The sequence below is a fragment of the Sinocyclocheilus rhinocerous genome, unplaced genomic scaffold (genome assembly GCF_001515625.1).
Source record: "Sinocyclocheilus rhinocerous isolate Xijiao unplaced genomic scaffold, SAMN03320098_v1.1 scaffold1140, whole genome shotgun sequence".
NCBI lineage: Eukaryota > Metazoa > Chordata > Actinopteri > Cypriniformes > Cyprinidae > Sinocyclocheilus > Sinocyclocheilus rhinocerous.
In genome coordinates, this window is record NW_015652168.1 from 116,202 (window position 1) to 135,946 (window position 19,745).

At 37.9% G+C, this 19,745-nt stretch overlaps 2 protein-coding genes across 5 annotated transcripts in view; one reads left to right on the plus strand and one right to left on the minus strand.

The window, feature by feature from the left end:
- Positions 1 to 332: 332 nt before the first annotated feature.
- LOC107713949 (glucose-induced degradation protein 4 homolog) lies at positions 333 to 6,193 on the minus strand. Of its 4 annotated transcripts, none has more exons than XM_016519612.1 (6): positions 5,705 to 6,193; positions 5,230 to 5,289; positions 3,864 to 3,971; positions 3,634 to 3,735; positions 2,229 to 2,359; positions 333 to 1,299 (listed from the first exon to the last, which is right to left on the minus strand). In XM_016519612.1, the coding sequence occupies exons 1-6, from the start codon at positions 5,903 to 5,905 to the stop codon at positions 1,275 to 1,277; spliced, it is 627 nt and encodes a 208-aa protein (XP_016375098.1). In that variant the 5' UTR covers positions 5,906 to 6,193; the 3' UTR covers positions 333 to 1,274. The 4 variants fall into 4 exon arrangements, with proteins under 4 accessions (XP_016375098.1, XP_016375097.1, XP_016375100.1 ...); XM_016519611.1 differs by lacking the exon at positions 2,229 to 2,359 and adding an exon at positions 2,963 to 3,093 and having other exon boundaries at positions 5,705 to 6,186; XM_016519614.1 differs by lacking the exon at positions 2,229 to 2,359 and adding an exon at positions 2,963 to 3,093 and having other exon boundaries at positions 333 to 1,338; positions 5,705 to 6,185.
- A 1,693-nt stretch (positions 6,194 to 7,886) lies between these two features.
- Positions 7,887 to 19,745, plus strand: part of LOC107713934 (TOM1-like protein 2) — a 19,792-nt gene continuing 7,933 nt past the window's right edge. Inside the window, exons 1-9 of the mRNA XM_016519601.1 lie at positions 7,887 to 7,943; positions 10,551 to 10,635; positions 13,204 to 13,282; positions 13,588 to 13,737; positions 15,736 to 15,870; positions 15,963 to 16,139; positions 16,630 to 16,783; positions 16,969 to 17,086; positions 17,169 to 17,244. Of these exons, the coding sequence (XP_016375087.1) occupies positions 7,892 to 7,943; positions 10,551 to 10,635; positions 13,204 to 13,282; positions 13,588 to 13,737; positions 15,736 to 15,870; positions 15,963 to 16,139; positions 16,630 to 16,783; positions 16,969 to 17,086; positions 17,169 to 17,244 (1,026 nt within the window). The 5' untranslated portion in view covers positions 7,887 to 7,891. The remainder of the gene's footprint in view (positions 7,944 to 10,550; positions 10,636 to 13,203; positions 13,283 to 13,587; positions 13,738 to 15,735; positions 15,871 to 15,962; positions 16,140 to 16,629; positions 16,784 to 16,968; positions 17,087 to 17,168; positions 17,245 to 19,745) is intronic.

Genomic DNA, 19,745 nt, shown 5'->3' on the forward strand with positions numbered 1-19,745 from the left:
GAAAAAAAAGTCAGAACGGTGAGATGCCGTTTCCATGAATTCCATGCAGAATTCCATGAAAAATTTCAGATTTTTTTCTTTCTGGAATTCTGAGATATACATTTGGAATTCTGAGAAAAAAGTCAGAATTGCAAGATGTTAATTCCAAATTCTGGGGGAAAAAATAAAAAATAAAAGTCAGAACGGTGAGATACAAACACGTTTTTCCAAGAAAAATTTAGATTTTTCTTTTTCTGGAATTCTGAGATATACATTTGAAATTCTGAGGAAAAAAAGTCAAAGCTACGAGATATAAACTTCCAAAATTTGAAGGAAAAAGGTCAGAACTGCGAGATGTTAACTCAGAATTTTGGGGAAAAAATTGCAAGAGGTTAACTAAAATAACTAAGATATACGCTCACAATTTCCAGAAATAAATTAGGAATTGTGTAATACAAAAAAAGTCACAACTACCTTAACGTTCGTATTGCGTGGTGGAAACAGACTTCCATATACTTGAGATTCTTATAAACTGAGATTTTTTCAGCTTGCATAGCAAAACAAGGAGCGTAAAACTACAGATTTTTTTTCTTCCAAAATCCCAAAGAAATGTTTCATCCAAAGCAGCTTTACAAATAGCTTTACCACCATGGATTAATATATATATATATACCTCTTTCCAAAACACCTGACTCCGTTTCATTTCATCATAAAAAATATATCACACGTAGAAGCCAAGGACCCAGCTGCTATATCTGAGACTTTTGATGATACACCTTACGTTAATAAAAAACACCGTCTGAGGGCCAAGCAAGCCGCAGACAATAGCAACTCTATGCATCCATCGTAACGCACACTGAATCTTTGATACGCCTTCGAGAGACATCCCAGTGTCTGCATACGCCGTCCCGCTCACAGTCCTGTCACAGACAACGGTTAAAAAATTAATTAAAACAAACTCCTAGATTGGCCATGCTGTTTTATCAAATTACAAGGCGAAAAAAATAATGCATCCAGGGCAAAGAAAAACTGTGGTTTTAATCCCCGAACCTTCAGGATAAAAATAGTTTTCTAAGATGATCGGAGGACAGAAGCGGTAAAAACTAAAAAAGGAAAAGCAAAACGCTAACACTGCTGCGAATCCCCGAATCCCACTGGCTTGTGCAGACCGTCTCCTGACAGAGTTCTCCATCATCTGAACCCTTCACTGAGGGGAGAGGACAGCCGGGTCCTGGGCGTAATCATTAGACCGTTCCTCTCATGTCCGCTGTAGATTCACCTCCAGGACTTCAGTGTCACCGGAACTCGTAGATGGGTGCGCTGCGTTCAGGGACGTGTGTGAGCTTCAAAGATTGATACCTGATAAGAATAGGATTAAAACTGGGTTCTTGAGGTGAGCTATTAGGCCTGGGCGATAAAACGGTATCGGTATTTATCGACGGTACGCCTTCTTCGATAACGATAGAAAAAATGTTCGATATAGCGCACGATATAGGCAGGTGCTATGAGTGACGCAGACACGAACACATGCTGAAATGCCTGCCTGTGATGAGGAGATTGTGAATAAAAAAAATTTAATATTAGTCGAATTTAAAATAAACATTTGCAATGTTAGGGTGTGCATTCATCAGTGGCGCGCGAGATGCGGTGATGATGTAAGTGACGTTGTATTTTAATGTTTTGTTAGTCTAGCCCACGAGACGCGCCGCTGCTGCGTTATTCATTCAAAATATTAGAGAAATATTTTGAATGAATAACGCAGCAGCGGCGCGTCTCGTGGGCTAGACTAACAAAACATATACGAGTTAATTTAGATGTAATGCACGGTTTTTTATAATAGAGTTACTTCCTTGCGCTGACAATTTAAATGCGCTGCATTATTTTGTTCATTGCGCCCTCCTGTGGCCTCGGGAGACAAGACAAAAGTTTCCTCAAGACCTGCATATAAAACATTAGAAATTATATATTTAATTTTTATTTTGTGTTTGACTGTTAAAACAAAAAATATTTGTTGTTTGTCTCAATAATTTGGATTAATTAAAAAATACAGTAGTTAAACTTAAAAAAAATTTCTATTGCTCAATGTTTTAAAAAAGGTTATAATGTCAATAATTATCGATACCGAACGATGTGAAACATTATATCGTTGATACATTTTTTAGCTATATCGCCCAGCCCTATGATCTATATATATTGAGTATTTACATTAATTTTTTTGTATTTAATGAATAATTTTTTCAATTCCATACCATTCAGAGCTTCTGTGGTAGTAGTAACCCTCTATGGTGGCTGTAGACTTCTGGAAACAGATGTAGTAGAAGCCAGCGAAGGAAGCGCCGCTGATGTCTTTGATTGTGTGATCTGGAACTAGGAACTGCTCCTGAAACAAACACATTTTATTTCATTATTTACATTATTTATTTAGCTTTCATGGGTTCGTAGATATACACTACTGTTCGAGAGTTTGGGGTCAGTAGGATTTTTCTGAAAGAAGACTCTTCTGCTCATTAAGGCTGCATTCATTTGATCAAAAATACTGTTAATTTAGATGTAATGCACGGTTTTTTATAATAGAGTTACTTCCTTGCGCTGACAATTTAAATGCGCTGCATTATTTTGTTCATTGCGCCCTCCTGTGGCCTCGGGAGACAAGACAAAAGTTTCCTCAAGACCTGCATATAAAACATTAGAAATTATATATTTAATTTTTATTTTGTGTTTGACTGTTAAAACAAAAAATATTTGTTGTTTGTCTCAATAATTTGGATTAATTAAAAAATACAGTAGTTAAACTTAAAAAAAAATTCTATTGCTCAATGTTTTAAAAAAGGTTATAATGTCAATAATTATCGATACCGAACGATATGAAACATTATATCGTTGATACATTTTTTAGCTATATCGCCCAGCCCTATGATCTATATATATTGAGTATTTACATTAATTTTTTTGTATTTAATGAATAATTTTTTCAATTCCATACCATTCAGAGCTTCTGTGGTAGTAGTAACCCTCTATGGTGGCTGTAGACTTCTGGAAACAGATGTAGTAGAAGCCAGCGAAGGAAGCACCGCTGATGTCTTTGATTGTGTGATCTGGAACTAGGAACTGCTCCTGAAACAAACACATTTTATTTCATTATTTACATTATTTATTTAGCTTTCATGGGTTCGTAGATATACACTACTGTTCGAGAGTTTGGGGTCAGTAGGATTTTTCTGAAAGAAGCCTCTTCTGCTCATTAAGGCTGCATTCATTTGATCAAAAATACTGTAAAAACAGTAATATTTTGAAATATTATTACAATTTAAAATGTAATTTATTCGAATTTCCAGCATCATTACTCGTCTTCAGTGTCACATGATCTTCAGAAATCAGTATAATATGATGCTCAAGAAACATTTACAATAATGAAAACAGCTGTGCCGCTTAATATTGATACAATGATACATTTTTTCAGAATCCTTTGATGAATGGAACGTTCAAAATGGAATGTTTTTTTTAAACATCATACATGTCTTCACTCTCACTCACGATCAAATGTAACGCATCCTCGCCGAATAAAAGCGACACTTTCTTCCAAACAACAAGAAAAATCTTCCTGAGCCCAAACACTCGAACAGTACCGCATATGGTTTTAGTCATAAAATATACCTTCCACCGCATGAAGACGTAATCACTATTCTTTAGTTCTTCATAGTCGAAATCATCCGAATTGAAGCTTTTTGCGTACTGATAAAATGCCTGAAACTTCCCCTGAGAGAAAAACATGTTTAGCAGATCGGTTTCTACCATGAACCACACTTGAGTCATGATGCATAATGATGCATAATCCTGATTTGTGTAGAGCATTATGCACACACTGAATCATGACTATTTATTACCCAGTGTTTTCGGTCGACGTCCTCATCCGCGTCCCATTTCCTGGTTAAAAAAGGCCGTTTCTTGCTTATGATCTCCCCAGCAAAGAATGTAGTGAGTGTGGGATATTCCTACAGAGAGCAACAAGTATTTAAAATCAAACAAATGCGCTCTTAAAGAGCATAAGACTTTAACTTTAACTTTACCCTGCCCAAACTTTAAAAAGTAGTGTAATGTAGGTAAAATACTCTGTACTGACATGACGATTGAACATGAATACAATGAATAAGATATATGAATATAATATAAATATCATTCTTCTCTGAACTCATTTAGGGAAAACAATAGAACACGATCATTCTTTGACTATTTTTAACTAAATTTTACTGTATTTTAGTTCTTGCATTACACATCTGGAATCTTGTTTGGAGTTATGATAGACTGGAAGAATTTATTATTATTTTATTTTTTTGGAAATTACCCTTTTACGCAATTGCCGGGAAATGACAAATATCTAAATAAACACCAACTGTCCCATCTGTTTTATAATTCCTCGACGCACTATAACCGAACTGCAGTCACAGTGGCTTTTAAAGTGTATGTGGGTCAAAGACGAAAAAGGGTTTAAACATAAAAACAATGAGTGTAATACTGCTTTAAATTGTTATTGTTTTTCCCCAAAAAATCTAAAAAGTTTTCCGTTTAATGTAATTGCAATTTTGTTTTTGTTTTTCCGAGCAAAAAATAAATATCATACATTTTCCCCTGATTTACAGAAGACACCCTCAGTGTAACAATCTTGTCAGGCATATTAAAAATCAATCTATGACATATTAAAAGACTACTTTCACCCCCAATACTAATTAGTTGTAATTTAAAATTTTTTAAATGTGCCACTATCCTACGTTTTGCCCATTTGTCATAATTTTTTTTTTACTCATTTAAAACACAATGAAATTTAATACGCTCCCTTATTATTTTATATATTTTAATATGCACAAGTCAGAATAAGCATGTCGTTCTTCGTATGTGAATTCTTACATAACTCTGAATGACAACGTAACATTATTTCAACCAAATCTTGACATTTTAATCTCCAACAACTTATTTGAAACCTTAAAAGTAGACACTTTACTTACATTTAATGTGCTTTCTATGGAATCACTTTTGTAAATGTATTTTGATGCGGACGTCTTTGACCCCTATAGGCTTCTGTATCTTGATGAACTCACTGACTATCAGCGTGAGGACAGCAGCACTTTATAAAGAGCCGTGTCCAAACACACAGACCAGATATCTCACGCCCCGTCATAAACTGATCACCAGCTACTACAAAGCATCTGACAGATGTAGTGAACAGGTCACAGTGTGGTTATGAGTCTGGCTCACCTCTGTTAGACCTTTGATCTTCAGGTAGCCACACAGGTACGAGTCCTCCATGGTCACGTGCTGTGGGTCCAAAGCAACGGTGTTTAATAAAACCACTGAGAAATAAATCTGCAAATCTGGGTCAGTGCGATAACATTCAATGCTAACCTGGCCTCAAACATGACAGTCAAATTGCCTTGTTTTACTTAAAACTGGGTAACTGATCCACACTGGCTGCACCTCCAGATTCACTGACATAGGAAATTATTAACGGAAACGCGTTTGTAAACATTACACACCTAGCCAGCAGTTTTGGCCTCAAGTACCTAGTAGACTGCCTGTTTGTAAACAAACAACATTTTAGGGCTTCGTGCTCTATAACCTAGTCAGCTGACTACTTAGACAGCACAGTCATTTGGATGGATTCGCAGGTGCGTTGAAGCCCAGAATGCTGCCTAGCTAGGGAGCTCCCTCGTTACTTAGCATTCGTGTTTACCTGCAGAACCACCTCGACATCATACGAGTTTCCTTTGCTCTTCTGGTATCCGCGGAACTGGGAGCCGCTGTACAGCAGAGAGGTGTTGACGCCGGGCTGATGGGTATTGATCGGCGGGGGCGGCACGAGAGAGGCCGAGGCCGAGGCCGAGGCCGTGCAGGCCAACGACGAGCCCTGACAGCAGTCGGTACGGACCGGCATGTTTGTTCGCTTCCGCGGGGCTCTCCCCGAACACAACCAGCTGAGCGGCGCTTTTCTGACTCGCTGGAACAGGAGAAAACGCGACACTGACGGCGCGATGCGTACGTTTCGGAGTATCTCCCGCAGGACGCACGGCTACGTCCCTTCAGAGCAGAATGAAGGCGAAGTCATGTGACACAGCATGCTGCTATTTGATTGGATGACGGACATCGCGTAGCAAGGACGCTGAATGCTCATTGGCTGCTTTGGGAAACGCAGGATGGGATTTGTAGTTCTACTTGATGGAAGCGTTACTGAAGAAATGAAGGGAGTCGTTTACGTTGTAGATGTGACTGACAGCTGTTTCTAAACAACGAATTTGCCAGTAAAACATGTTTAACGGTTGTCAGTTTGTGTATATATATACAAAAAATAACATTCTTGTTGGTGTAATGTTTTTTTTTTTTTAACGTGTGATATTTTAATACACAAAGTACATAGCACAAAGGATTGTGTTAGCTATGGGAACTTTAGTACATTTAGATATATATATATATAATTGTAACGCTAAATTTATACAGCTGCCTACATCCCATTTGAGAAATGTCCTTTTATGTACATCTCTATTACAGTCAACAAATGGAATTGCTGTAACACTGATACCTCCCAGTAGATGGCAGCATTGCATAAAAGACCAAAAAAATTTAAACCTAATGCATCTCAGTATTTAATAAATAAAATAATACAGCTGCATACTTGTTTACATCTAACAACAAAAATAGCTAAATTAATTTACAGTAATTTTTTCTCTGAATCAGGCTTGATAAACATTTTAATGGTGCTCAGACAATCTCATGGCCTCCAGCTCATCCTTCACATAACTAATGTAGTTTCGGATCTCTGAGATGCGCTCGCCATTCCTCTTCACCTCTTCATCGTGTATCTATTAGCACAAACAAAAAGATTCAAATTTTTACATATGATAATATTACAAGTCTTTGTGACCCTGGACAGCTGCAAGGCTAGACTGTGACAAAATAAAATAAAATATAAAAGGCCAATATATAATATAATATAATATAATATAATGTTGATGTCTAAAGGCACAGGAAGTGTGTTCATAATCACGTACTGATTTCAGCAGCCGCTCATCCACTGCATTGGTCACTGTGTCTTTATCTACCAACAGCTACAGAGCAGCATTGGAAATGAGAATGAAAGAGCAATCAATACTAAAATAAGTGTCTGGGACATAAATAGTTACCATGACTTCTTTTTGACTTCATTATTCATAATGGATCAACACAAATTCTTATCATTTGTTTCTGTGTCAAGCGATCAAGACTGTTTTCACTGACCATGGCCACATCATCATGTATTTACATTTACATTTAGTCATTTAGCAGACGTTTTTATCCAAAGCGACTTACAAATGAGGACAATAGAAGCAATCAAAACTAACAAAAGAGCAACAATATGTAAGTGCAAATGACAAGTCTCGGTTAGCCTAACTAGCCCTAGTAGCAAGGTATTTTTTTTTAGATATATATACAGTATATATATATATATATATATATATATATATATACACACACACCTCTGGCCTCGGGCCTGTAGGTTTTAGGTTGATTCTGCAGGTTCAGGATGTACAGGACAACATCCCAACAGATGGGCATTTCATTATGAGTCAGATATTGGGTTTTTTCATCACTCGGCTCAAACTACATTTAAAAAATCTCAAAGTGGATCTAAGCGCACTGGAACAAACACACTTCTGTAAAATTCCTCCCTGGAAAATAAAAACAAAACAAAAATAATTTTAGATTTAACAAGAAACAAAAAATCTCAAGAGGAACTTGGCCTTTAAGTCTTTTCCAATGATTGACAGGAGTATCGATCAATCAATTAAAAGCTCAGCTTGTTTAGACCAATCAAACAGCGCTCTGGGCGGGGCTTATGCGCGCTGGCTCTCTCTGTCGGCGGACTGTTGTTGTTGTTGTCATCAAGATGGAGTTCTTGTTAGGGAATCCGTACAGCTCTCCCGTCGGCCAGTGCATTGGTGAGTTAGCGGCTTACATTAGCCTCTCCTGTAATAGAATGTGTTTTAATAACAGATAATAGACCATATTTATCCATCGCTCGTGTTTAAATGTGTGTGTTAGCCGGCAGCATCATACAGTCAGCACTGTTAGCTACATTAGATGATGTGCTAGTCAGCGTCTTCATCCGGTGAAAACACACAGATGTTTCTAGGAAACTCTATTAATTTGTTTTTATTTTTGGAAAACTCATAACTAGAAAGTGAGAAGGTTTCGCCAGCAGATCTTTACTTATAAATACAATTTTACGTACTGGTAAAAAACGTAAAGCCTGAATGCTCTGTAAGTCGCTTTGGATAAAAGCGTCTGCTAAATGCATAAATTATTATTATTATTATTATAAATAACAGTCTGAGTAGGACTTGAAAGGAGACTGAAGCTGAAGCTGTCTCTAACATTTAACAGTTAGGACTTACTAACTCATTAAATTCATTATAATATTAGTTTTACATGAAGAATGCTATCACTGCTGAGGGATGTAACAATACATGATTTTTGGTTTAATAAATGATACTCACAAATTAATAAATGATACTCACAAAAATTATACTCTCACGGTATTTTAAACAAAGCCAAAATAGTTTTAACATGTTCTGGAAATTTTTAAACAGATGATAAACAGGTTACAAAAAGTACTGTTATTTAACCAGAATACAAATATTCATGATTCTGCTACATACATTTTTAAATACTGTATTTAATAAATAACGACAACAGGATTATAGTGTTTGACTGATTAGAAGCATAAAGTTAATTTGTCAGTCTTTTTGAGCAGTTCATTAAAAAAAGAATCAGCTCATTATGAATCAAGAGTCATTCGTTCATGAATCATTCTGTATGTTCAGCAGTGCCTCTGATGAAGATTAGGAAGCACTGATGAATATAGCCATGCATCTTGCCTGTTTTCCGCTCGCTTTCTCTAGTCTTGCACTCCACAAATCTTCTTGAGGAGATTACTGGAGGATTGTCCGTAAGAAGTTGCTTGGTTGGTTAATGGAATATTCTGGGTTCAGTACAAGTGAAGCTAAGTTGACAGCATATGTGGAATAATGCCGATCACAGCAAACAAATATTTTCATCTCCTCACTCTTTTTATTACCAAAAATCAAAAATGGAGACTACATGGAAGTAAATGAGGCCAATTTTCTGAGGATTTAAAAGCAGAAATGTGCATTAAAGCACTTACATTAATTCTTCTGTTAAAACGTGTGTATTATTTGAGCTGTAAAGCAGTTTAAATAATTTTAAAAGTAATTTTACGATTTGTAAGTAAATTCTATATTGACACCCATTCAGGCGTTTCGGGTCGGAAAGATTATGAAAGAAATATCTTATGCTCACCAAAGTTTATTTGATCAAAAATACAGTAATATTGTGAGATATTATACAGGCTAATACATTTTTCTATTTTAATATATTTTAAAATTAAAATATAATTATATAATATAATACAGTATAATAGAATTTATATAATATGATTATTTAAAATTTATTGCAGCAAAGCAATGCTGATTTGGTGCTCATTTCTTATTATTATTAATGTTGAAAACAGTTGTGCTGCTTAATACTTTTGCAATCACATAAAAAAAAAAAAAATAATAAAAGGAAAGGAAAGACACTTGAACTGAAACTGTACTGAAACTAGAATCCGCCAACTTAGACTTATTTCATCTTTGGAATGCAAATGAAGATATTTGTAATTTTCTCTTATCATTTATGTCCATCTATTGAGAGTCCACTCAATCAACATTTTCAAGCTGAAGTTAATATAGAGATTGTAAAAATAAAACATGAATTAAGCGGTTTCATCCAAATCTTCTGAAGAGACACAGTCAATGTGTATATATTATTAAATTAAATCTGTTTATCATATAAAGTGATCTTGTCTCTTGGATTAAACCGTTTGATTCAAATGCTTTATTTTTACAATCTCTTTCTTTATTAACTTCTTGATGCTTTAATGTTTGGAATGGACTTTCAAAGGACAGAAATCTCAGGTTTTCTTAAAAAAAATAAATCTTTATTTTTGTTTTGAACATGAACAAAATTCTTGGGTTTGGAAAGACATAAGGGCGAGTAAATGATGACTGAATTTTCCTTTCATTTAACTAACATGTTAATTTGGTGTCAGCTGTCTTAGCGCACTTATAGTGAGAATTTTGTCAACCCTGGTGAAAAAAAAGCCGGTGTAAACACACAGATGTTTCTAGGAAACTCTATTCATTTGATTTGATTTTTGGAAAACTCATAACTAGAGAGTGAGAAGGTTTCGCCAGCAGATCTTTACTCATAAATAACAGTCTGAGTAGGACTTGAAAGGAGACTGAAGCTGAAGCTGTCTCTAACATTTCCGCTGACACAGAACAGCATACGCTGTTTACATCCAGCGGATATTCTCCAAAATGGCGCTACGGTGACGTGGTTGTAGTTAGCTGGTGTGACAATAGCTTTTGAAATGCATACGGTGTGTGTTGAGCCACCGGAATTAAATGTTTTGTCTTGCCTGTGTTTGTTTGTGTCAGTAATTGAGACGGCCTGCTGATCTGTGTTTGGTTTGTTTCTCACAGAGAAAGCCACAGATGGCTCCCTGCAGAGTGAAGACTGGACACTCAACATGGAGATCTGTGACATCGTTAATGAGACCGAGGAAGGGTGAGAGAGCAACACGCTTGCACACAGCGACTCATTCAGGAAGACACTGAGCCGTCTGAGGAGCAGACTGACTGGGAATGTGCTGTCGTAGCAATGCATCTCATCAGTAACGGGTTCTCACAGTCCCTCCCGGCCCCGTTAACAGCTGACATTGAGAAGCATAAAACATCTTGTCCAAACATTTGAGACAATTGTCAAAATATCAGGTTTGTCTCTGTTCTGTGTGAGGGAACACAGGCTGTTTTTTTTCCTGTTGCATTCTAAGATGAGTGTGCTTTCAAGAATGTAAACAATCTTCCCTTTTTTTAACTATGTATTGAATTGTTTACATAAACGCTTCTTTAACTAGACTAAGCATACATTTGGACTTTGTTAGAATAGTTCGGTCTTAAGCTATAATATTGACAGAAAGTGCATTCAAGTATTCATTATTCAAATTTCCAGTCAATTTTGTCCCGTGCAGTTTTGATTTTCACTTCTGCTATTTTGTACTTCCCATAATGCAAGATAGTATTACTTGTAGTTCCTCCTCTCTGTTAGACTACTTTCCGTAGTATTGAATAGGCGAAAAACAGTAAGCGAAAAGAGTCTGAATAAACTATTTATAAACAAAAGTAGGTGAAACGTAACCATATGACCAACTACTTCATCTGATTAACATTTAATGATTTACATTGTAGCAACACAACTGGAGGCTTAAGTCACATGACAATGACAACATAGCAAATGTAGTTCATCCGGTTTTTATTCACATTCATACTAAACAGAGCATACTTTTTAGTGGTCGCAAAGTACTTACTTATTCAAAAGAGGTACCTACTGAGGGAGTATGCAATTTCAGACACAGACGGACTGAAGTTTGAGTCGGAGCAAAGTTCAGTCACAAGACATTTGGCAGCCATCTTCATAACAGCCCTTATCAAGAATGCTGATTGTTTCTTTTAACTGTTGATATATTGAGCATCATTCATTTTTACAGTTAAATCGTCTCTACGTTCAACTTTTGATAGATAATGATGTTGTTCTTGCTGATGAAAGCTTATAAAAAGACAACATGAGACCTTTGACCCCACCATGGGAAAAAGCAAAGCTGGGAGAAAGCTGATGATCTTCCTGTCCCTGAATTACAGTGAGTTTGAAAATTGAGTCTTTTAATTCCTATCCCGAGCTCACAAGAGTGCTCTGCTAAATTGCATGTTATAAAATGGATAGTTATGATCCTGGATACTGATTGGTCAATCCAATCATGCTGAAATACGCAACGCAGAAATGTCTATGATGCAAAACAACAGCTTTTTACAGTAGCTACTTTTAGGGGTTTGTTCAGATCCCTAACTCGAAGTCTGAGCAATACCACTACAAATTTGTTAAAAGGATAGTTCACCCAAAAATGAAAATTTCCCCATGATTTACTCACCTTCAAGCCATCCTAGGTGTATATGACTTTCTTCTTTCAGACGAATATAATCCGAGTTATATTTAAAAAATTTGAATATTTCTCTTACACAAACGCATTGCTTTGCTTCAGAAGGCTTTTATTCACCCCCCGGAGCCATGTGGAGCACTTTTTATGACTTTTTATGACTTCAAAATCTCGACACCCATTCACTGCCATTATAAAGCTGGGAAGAGCCAGGACATTTTGAAATATAACTCCTATTGGATTCGTCTGAAAGAAGAAAGTCATACACACCTAGGATGGCTTGAGGGTGAGTAAATCATGGGGAAATTTAAATTTTTTGGGTGAACTATCCCTTTAATATGTGATACAGCTACATATCAATAGCTCTTTAAGGCCTGTTCACACCAAGAACAGTAACTATTGAGTGAGCCGTGCTTTATACATAGCTACACTAGTACTGACAATAGACATTGGACCTTTTTTTCTTGTGAAATTTGCCAAAATTTTGCTAACTGTCTCAATGTTTTTTTTTTTTTTTGTTTTTTTTTGAAAGACAACAATGGAGTCCACGCCGCAATTAAAAGCAGTTTTTTTAAGAGCAACGTTGACAACATAACTGAAGCTTATGCTTACAACAAATATAACATTAATGTCTGTTGGTGTGTACAATAATATCGTTATAGTTATTCTTGGTGAGAATTAGGCTTGCTGCGATAGACGGTGCTGACGGTGATACCGGTGTTAAGCTGCAACACCGGTTACGTCACTTGCCCACCGCGGCACCGACCCCCACCGTCGTTTTGAATTTTTATAGTAATAAAAATCATTTAGTTCAGTAAAAGAACAGACACTACAATTAAAAACTGAACGGAAGGAAAGCGAGGAAGCGAGGGAAAATTCAAACGAACTAAAAATGAACAATTGCTTTACTCCGAATTGCCGCTATTTGAAAGTGAAACTAAAATGCACACGCCGCTTTTACAAGCTATTTAAAAGCGAAGGAAAGCGAGGAAAAGAGGGAACGCCCCCGCCCCCGCGGTGATACCGGTATTACCGGTGTTGTCACACGTCGATTAACCGGTGGGAAAATTTCCTCACCGTCACAACCCTAGTGAGAATGGGCCTTTAAGCTGTTGTCAAGTCATCTAAACTGTGTGCCCCCACAGGCCCAAAGATGCCATGCGCGCAGTGAAAAAGAGACTCAACGGCAACAGGAACTTCCGTGAAGTGATGCTGGCTCTAACCGGGAGAGACAGTGCGCTGGACATTCCCTCACTTTCACATAAACCCTTGTGTTCATACTGTCATAAACGAAGGTTGAGGAGCAAAATCTGTTGTTTAGTCTGAAGCTTAGCTCCGTTAATAGTTCAGGACGACTGAGTTCTTTGTGAACTCCTCCTCTAGGCCTGCCGGAGGCTATTTTATCATTTGAATAAGGTATTTTGTGAGGATTTGAATGCATTATGCTCCTGTTTTGTGTGGTCATCTGGGAGCTTCAGCTTGTCTAAATAATCAGCAATCTTATCTGCTTGCATAATTGTCTTTTCTAGGTGCTGGAGACTTGCGTGAAAAACTGCGGCCACCGTTTTCACATCCACGTCGCCAACAGAGACTTCATCGAAGGTGTCTTGGTGAAGATCATCACTCCGAAGAGTAACCCTCCCGCTATAGTACAGGACAAAGTGCTGTCACTGATTCAGGTGAACTGAGTGAGGCCAATGGCCCAACCCAGATTACAAACTTACTCCTGAACTCTTCCTTTGTTTCGGTAATAATGAATTCTGAGCATTTCTATTCAGAATGGCTGTGGGCTTTAAAGGGTTAGTTCACCTTCAGTTGCTGGTTCCCATTGAGTTGCATAGCGTTTTTGTTTTCCATACTATGAAAGTCAATGGGGACCAGCAACTGAAGGTGAACTATCCCTTTAAGTGGGGCTGGAAACTAGGTCTGATGTAATGATACAGTGTTTCGTTGGTTACCTCTGTAAATAAAGCAGAGCTGTGCTCATGAACAGCAATGATACAGCGTTTCCTGGGTTACCGCTGTAAACAAAGCAGAGCTGCGCTCATGAACAGCAATGATACAGTGTTTCCTTGGTTACCGCTGTAAACAAAGCAGAGCTGCGCTCATGAACAGCAATGATACAGTGCTTCCTTGGTTACCGCTGTAAACAAAGCAGAGCTGCACTTATGAACAGCAATGATACAGTGTTTCCTGGGTTACCGCTGTAAACAAAGCAGAGCTGCGCTTATGAACAGCAATGATACAGTGTTTCCTGGGTTACCGAGTTGCATAGCGTTTTTGTTTTCCATACTATGAAAGTCAATGGGGACCAGCAACTGAAGGTGAACTATCCCTTTAAGTGGGGCTGGAAACTAGGTCTGATGGACTTGGTCTGTGAGGCAGCTTGCAATTGCATTAATTCTAGTTGACTGGAAGCCATTAAAAAAATCAGTTTGCATCAGTTTAGAGTAGACCGCTGACAATTTCCTTGATGGTATACAGGGCATAGCTGCATTTAGTTGTCTCTTGTGTTTTCTCAAATCAAATGGTTACATGGGTTTTTTTTAGCCTCTAAAATTTCACACTGAATTGTAGGGATGTAACGTTTCACTCAACTCACGATTCGATTCGATTCACGATTTTCATTTCACGATTCGATTTTCTCACGATTTTTTTTCTCACGTTTCTTTGTGAAATTGAAATATAACAAAACTAAATTTAAATTTTAAAACAAACCTCAAATTAAACAAGTTACACAAATAAAAGAAATCTCTTAATATGAACAAACTACTGCTTTGTCTGTGCTCTTTCCATTTAAAATTAGAGGCAACCACTGGATTTTAATCATGATGCAGCATACATGTAGCATTAGTAGTTTTTAATCTAAATTAGACTGTATAATTTAAAAATTTGAAGCAAAAACTGAATGGTCTGACTTTAGTTTTGTGAAACTATACTACATAAAACATATCTGAAAGAAACAGCAGACGAGCTGAATGAGACGCAGATTCACTCTCTGCCAGCAGGTGGCGCTTATGAACAGCAATGATACAGTGTTTCCTGGGTTACCGCTGTAAACAAAGCAGAGCTGCGCTTATGAACACTACTTTAATATGCATTGTTCAGAGGCAAGATGAAAAGAAAATACCACGTAAACTTTTCTAAAGATAGTCAGTTCCCCTCAGACATACATTCATATAAACTCCTACTGCAATTGTATCACGATTTGTTTAGCATCTCAACCGATTTGAATCGTCACATATTTGAATCGATTTTCGATCGGCTCGCGGTTAATCGTTACATCCCTACTGAATTGTCTTATTTTTTTATTTTTGATTTTAAATTTTTTGATTTGTGAACTACATTTTCGGGTTGTCTGAGAACAAATTGATCAAATGTGGTCTTTATAAATACCATTATTAGACAACAAGTGTATCCCTAACATTTAGAGCATCTTTTCTGACAATTATGGCAATTGCAACAATTTTCTAACCTAGTGTTTCTCAACCAGGGTTCTAGAGCCCAATAGGGGGCCTCAGCAAACTTCCAAGGGGGCCTTAAAAAAGTTATTTCTTCTATTAATTCAACCCCATGGCTGTTTTCTTTCTATTAAAAACCAAGATTCCCAAGCCTAATTTTACATTTCCTAATTTTTCCTTAACCAATCACCTCTCTGCCTTTGTGTTTCGGTCTAGGCTTGGGCAGATGCGTTCAGGAGTTGCCCAGACCTCACTGGAGTCGTGCACATTTACAAGGAGCTCAAGAGGAAAGGAATTGAGTTTCCCATGGCAGACCTGGACGCTTTGTCGCCCATCCACACACCACAGCGGGTGAGAAACACAACACTCGCAGGCTTTAGCTTTGGGCTCTTGCATATCAGTTTTATTTATTTCACTTCATCTTCTCTTGTGTGTCATTCCAGGGGGTCCCAGAGGTAGATCCAGGCACACACAAATACCGAGCGCCCTCGCAGCCCAACACAGCGTCTCAGACGGCCCCTACACCTGCTGCTGCTGCTGCTGCAACAGCTGACTTCAACCCCACCCAGATCCCAACTGTATCAGGACCGATCACAGCAAACCCAGAGCAGGTCACACAGGTCACACTCACCTCAGAATTTAAAGGGATAGTTCACCCAAAAATCAAAATGTGATGTTTATCTGCTTACCCCCAGGGCATCCAAAAATGTAGGTGACTGTTTCTTCAGTAGAACACAAACGAAGATTTTTAACTCAAACCGTTGCAGTCTGTCAGTCATATAATGGCAGTCAATGGGCTCCACGGCTTCGATTATTATTCTTATATAATGTATAATTTATTAAAGTTGTTAAATTACATTTATTAAAGTTATTTTATTATAAGTATACTGTTTTCATAATCTTTTAGATATTAATCTTAAATTAAGCTAAAATATTAATCTAAAAATAAAATTGCTTAAAAAAAAAAAAAAAATGCAATCACATCCAAGTGCTATTTAATTGCTTTTTGAATTTGCATTTGTTTTTTTTGTTTTCGTTTTTGACAGCAGGTGAAGTAATAGAGAGTTTGTTGATTCTGATGAAAGCTCAGTGTGTGTTGTGAACGCACAGGTCCTGAATGAGGCTTCAGAGGAGGATAATCTAATAGATTTGGGTCCTGGTTCTCCAGCAGTGGTCACTCCTCGGGTCAGCGCTACACCCACATCCACCCTGCAGCCTCCTGCTGCTGCTGCTGCATCTCTCTCCACACAGCTGGCAGGACAAGGTGAGGGTCTCACACACACATCTTAATTAGGATGACAACATAGACTAAATACAGCTAATAAACCTAAAAAACCGTTCATTCAAAAGTATTTAACGTGATTTTTTGTTGTTGTATAATGCAATAAATGTTTTTTTTTTCTATATACCACTGAAAAACTTCTCTTTAACATGATTTACTCCCGGTAGACGTGGGTGCAGACAGCGTCCCCGGGACTCTCAGCTCTCTAACCGCTCGCAACCCTCAGGATGACTTTGACATGTTCGCCCACACCAGGTCCAGCTCTCTGGCCGACCAGCGCAAAAAGTGAGTGCCATTTCCACACCACTATAGTTAAACCACATTTTAAAAAATCAACTCTAAACTATTTTCCCTGCTTATTTTCCAGCGTTAAATATGAGGAACCTCAGGCTCTGGTGGGCCTGGCGTCTGCTTTAGACATCAGACAGCAAAATGCCACTGGGGTGAGTTTCCTACAGCATGTAGCTTCATAATAATGAAGGGTTTGGTGCTAATGGCTGACGAGACTGTCTGAGCACTCAACTGTGTGCATGTTATTACTTAAGACTTCACTGTTTCTCAGAAGATGGGGACTTGAACTAGTTTTGAATGGAAATTTAACACATTTCTAGTCCTCGGTCTTTGCATGTCATTCATAGTCACTTTTGACATAATAATGCTCCTGTTCATGTATTGGTCACAAAATGACATGTTCACAATTAGCCTTCAACATGCCTCAGCTTGTTAATGCCCAGTTTGGGCTGGATATTTGCTGCCAGATTAGCTTGGGTTTGCTTTGGATGAAAGAGTATTAGTTGCTACCTGCATTGCTGTATATATTCCTTACAAAATACCACTACAGTAATTGTTGCTATAATTAAAATGTGATGGTTGGTGTTAGCTGCCATTAAGCTTAATGTCAAAAAAGTTGTTCTAGGTTTCTACACTCAGAAAGGCACAAAGCTGTCATACCGCAAGCTAAAAGGTACATCTTTATACCGTTTTTTCCCCCTAAATGGCACATATTAGTACCTTTTGAAAGGGCATCGCCCCATTGACAGCTTTGTACCTTTTTTCTGAGAGTGTAACACACACTCACACATACACACACACACACACTCACACACACTCACACATACACACACACTCACACTCACACACACACACACCCCCCAGGGCATCCAAGATGTAGGTGACTTTGTTTCTTCAGTAGGACACAAACTGAGATTTTGAACTCAAACCGTTGCAGTCCGTCAGTCATATAATGTCAGTGAATGGGCTCCACGGCTTTGAGAGTAAAAAAAACATACACAGACAAAACCAAATTAAACCCTGCGGCTCGTGACGATACATTGATGTCTTAACACATGAAACGATCGGTCTGTGCAAGAAACTGAATAGTATTTATATCATTTTTTACCTCTGATCCACCGCGATGTCCAACTGTCCTGAGCGCGTTCTCAACATCCGTTTCACAATATTACCGTTTCTGCTGATTTGTAAGCGTTTGGTTTGTGTGTGCAGATCGCGAGGCTGAGAAGTGAGCTGGACATTGTGCGCGGGAATATTAAAGTGATGTCGGAGATGCTGACAGAGATGGTGCCGGGCCAAGAAGACGCCTCTGATCTCGAACTACTCCAGGTCTGAGACTTCCCACTACGCTTTTTTTTGTACAGAGAATATGCATATAAATGATGCCGTATGCTTGGATAGAGCAGCTGAACACAAATTAAATACAGTGGATCCGTGGCCTAGCAGTTAGCACTGGTGCTCAGACACATTGAGCTGTGGTGCGCTCATTGGCTATGTGGGTTCTAATCCAGCGTGCAACATCCCGTTCTCCTTTCTTTACCCCAATACTCACCACGACAATAAAAGTGACAAAAGATCGTAATAAAAAAAGTCCAGATATTTTGAATCTAATGTTTTAAAATAGAGAAGCGCCTCGTCTAGCCTAGTGCATCTGTGCATTATATAGGCTACATATTATGTGCTTTCTATGCTCATCTAGAAAAGTATTCCACAATCTAGACTCAAATGCATTTCATATAAGAAAAACAGCAAAGCTGAAGCGCGTCTTGCGTGTCAGGAGCTGAACAGGACGTGTCGAGCCATGCAGCACAGGATAGTGGAGCTCATCTCTCGCGTGTCTAATGAAGAGGTCACCGAAGAGCTGCTACACGTCAACGATGATTTAAACAACAGCTTCCTGCGCTACGAGAGGTGAGAAGACGTGTCCATCACAAAAAGTTTCCCTCGTCAAGCCTTTATCTGACAGCTCTCAGAGGAAGCTCAGACTCCGCAGTCAGCTCGGGCTTCCCTTTGAGTTCCCTTCCTTTGCTTTAGAGCAGAGCGCTCAGGGTCTGAAAACACATGAACATTTCTTTCATCTCCATCTCGACGAGTGTTTCTGATATTTCACCGGCGCTCTGTGTCCTAACAGGTATGAGAGATACAGAGTGGGCAGAGCAGCACAAAACAACGGGGTGAGTTTGACACGGCAATATTGCTTTCTAAACACAAAATGCTGACTTGTGTTGTATCAGTTTAAAAATGGGCATCTTTTATTTGTTTGTCTTTGTTGTTGAGTATTTTATTGTTTCTTGTCTGTGTGCCCTGTGATAATGTTTGTCTGTCAATTGCATGCTCATGTTTTATTTTTTTTATTGTTTGCATGATGCTTAGCTGAGAGAGGCAAGTATGAGGCATCTCTGCCGTGTAAACCATGGCTGAGCGTAATGCATCACATTATAACTCTTAGAGATCTAGACCCTAGAAATAAAACTATTATTTCTCATTGTCCTCCTTACTTGCCCTATCCTATACAGATGCTATAATATTTCTCAAGCAATTTTTATTGTATGGTAAATCAAGATATATATATGTTTTACTTGAATTAATTAATTTTATTATTGTTGTTGTTGTTATTATTATAGTATATTAATTATATATATATATATATATA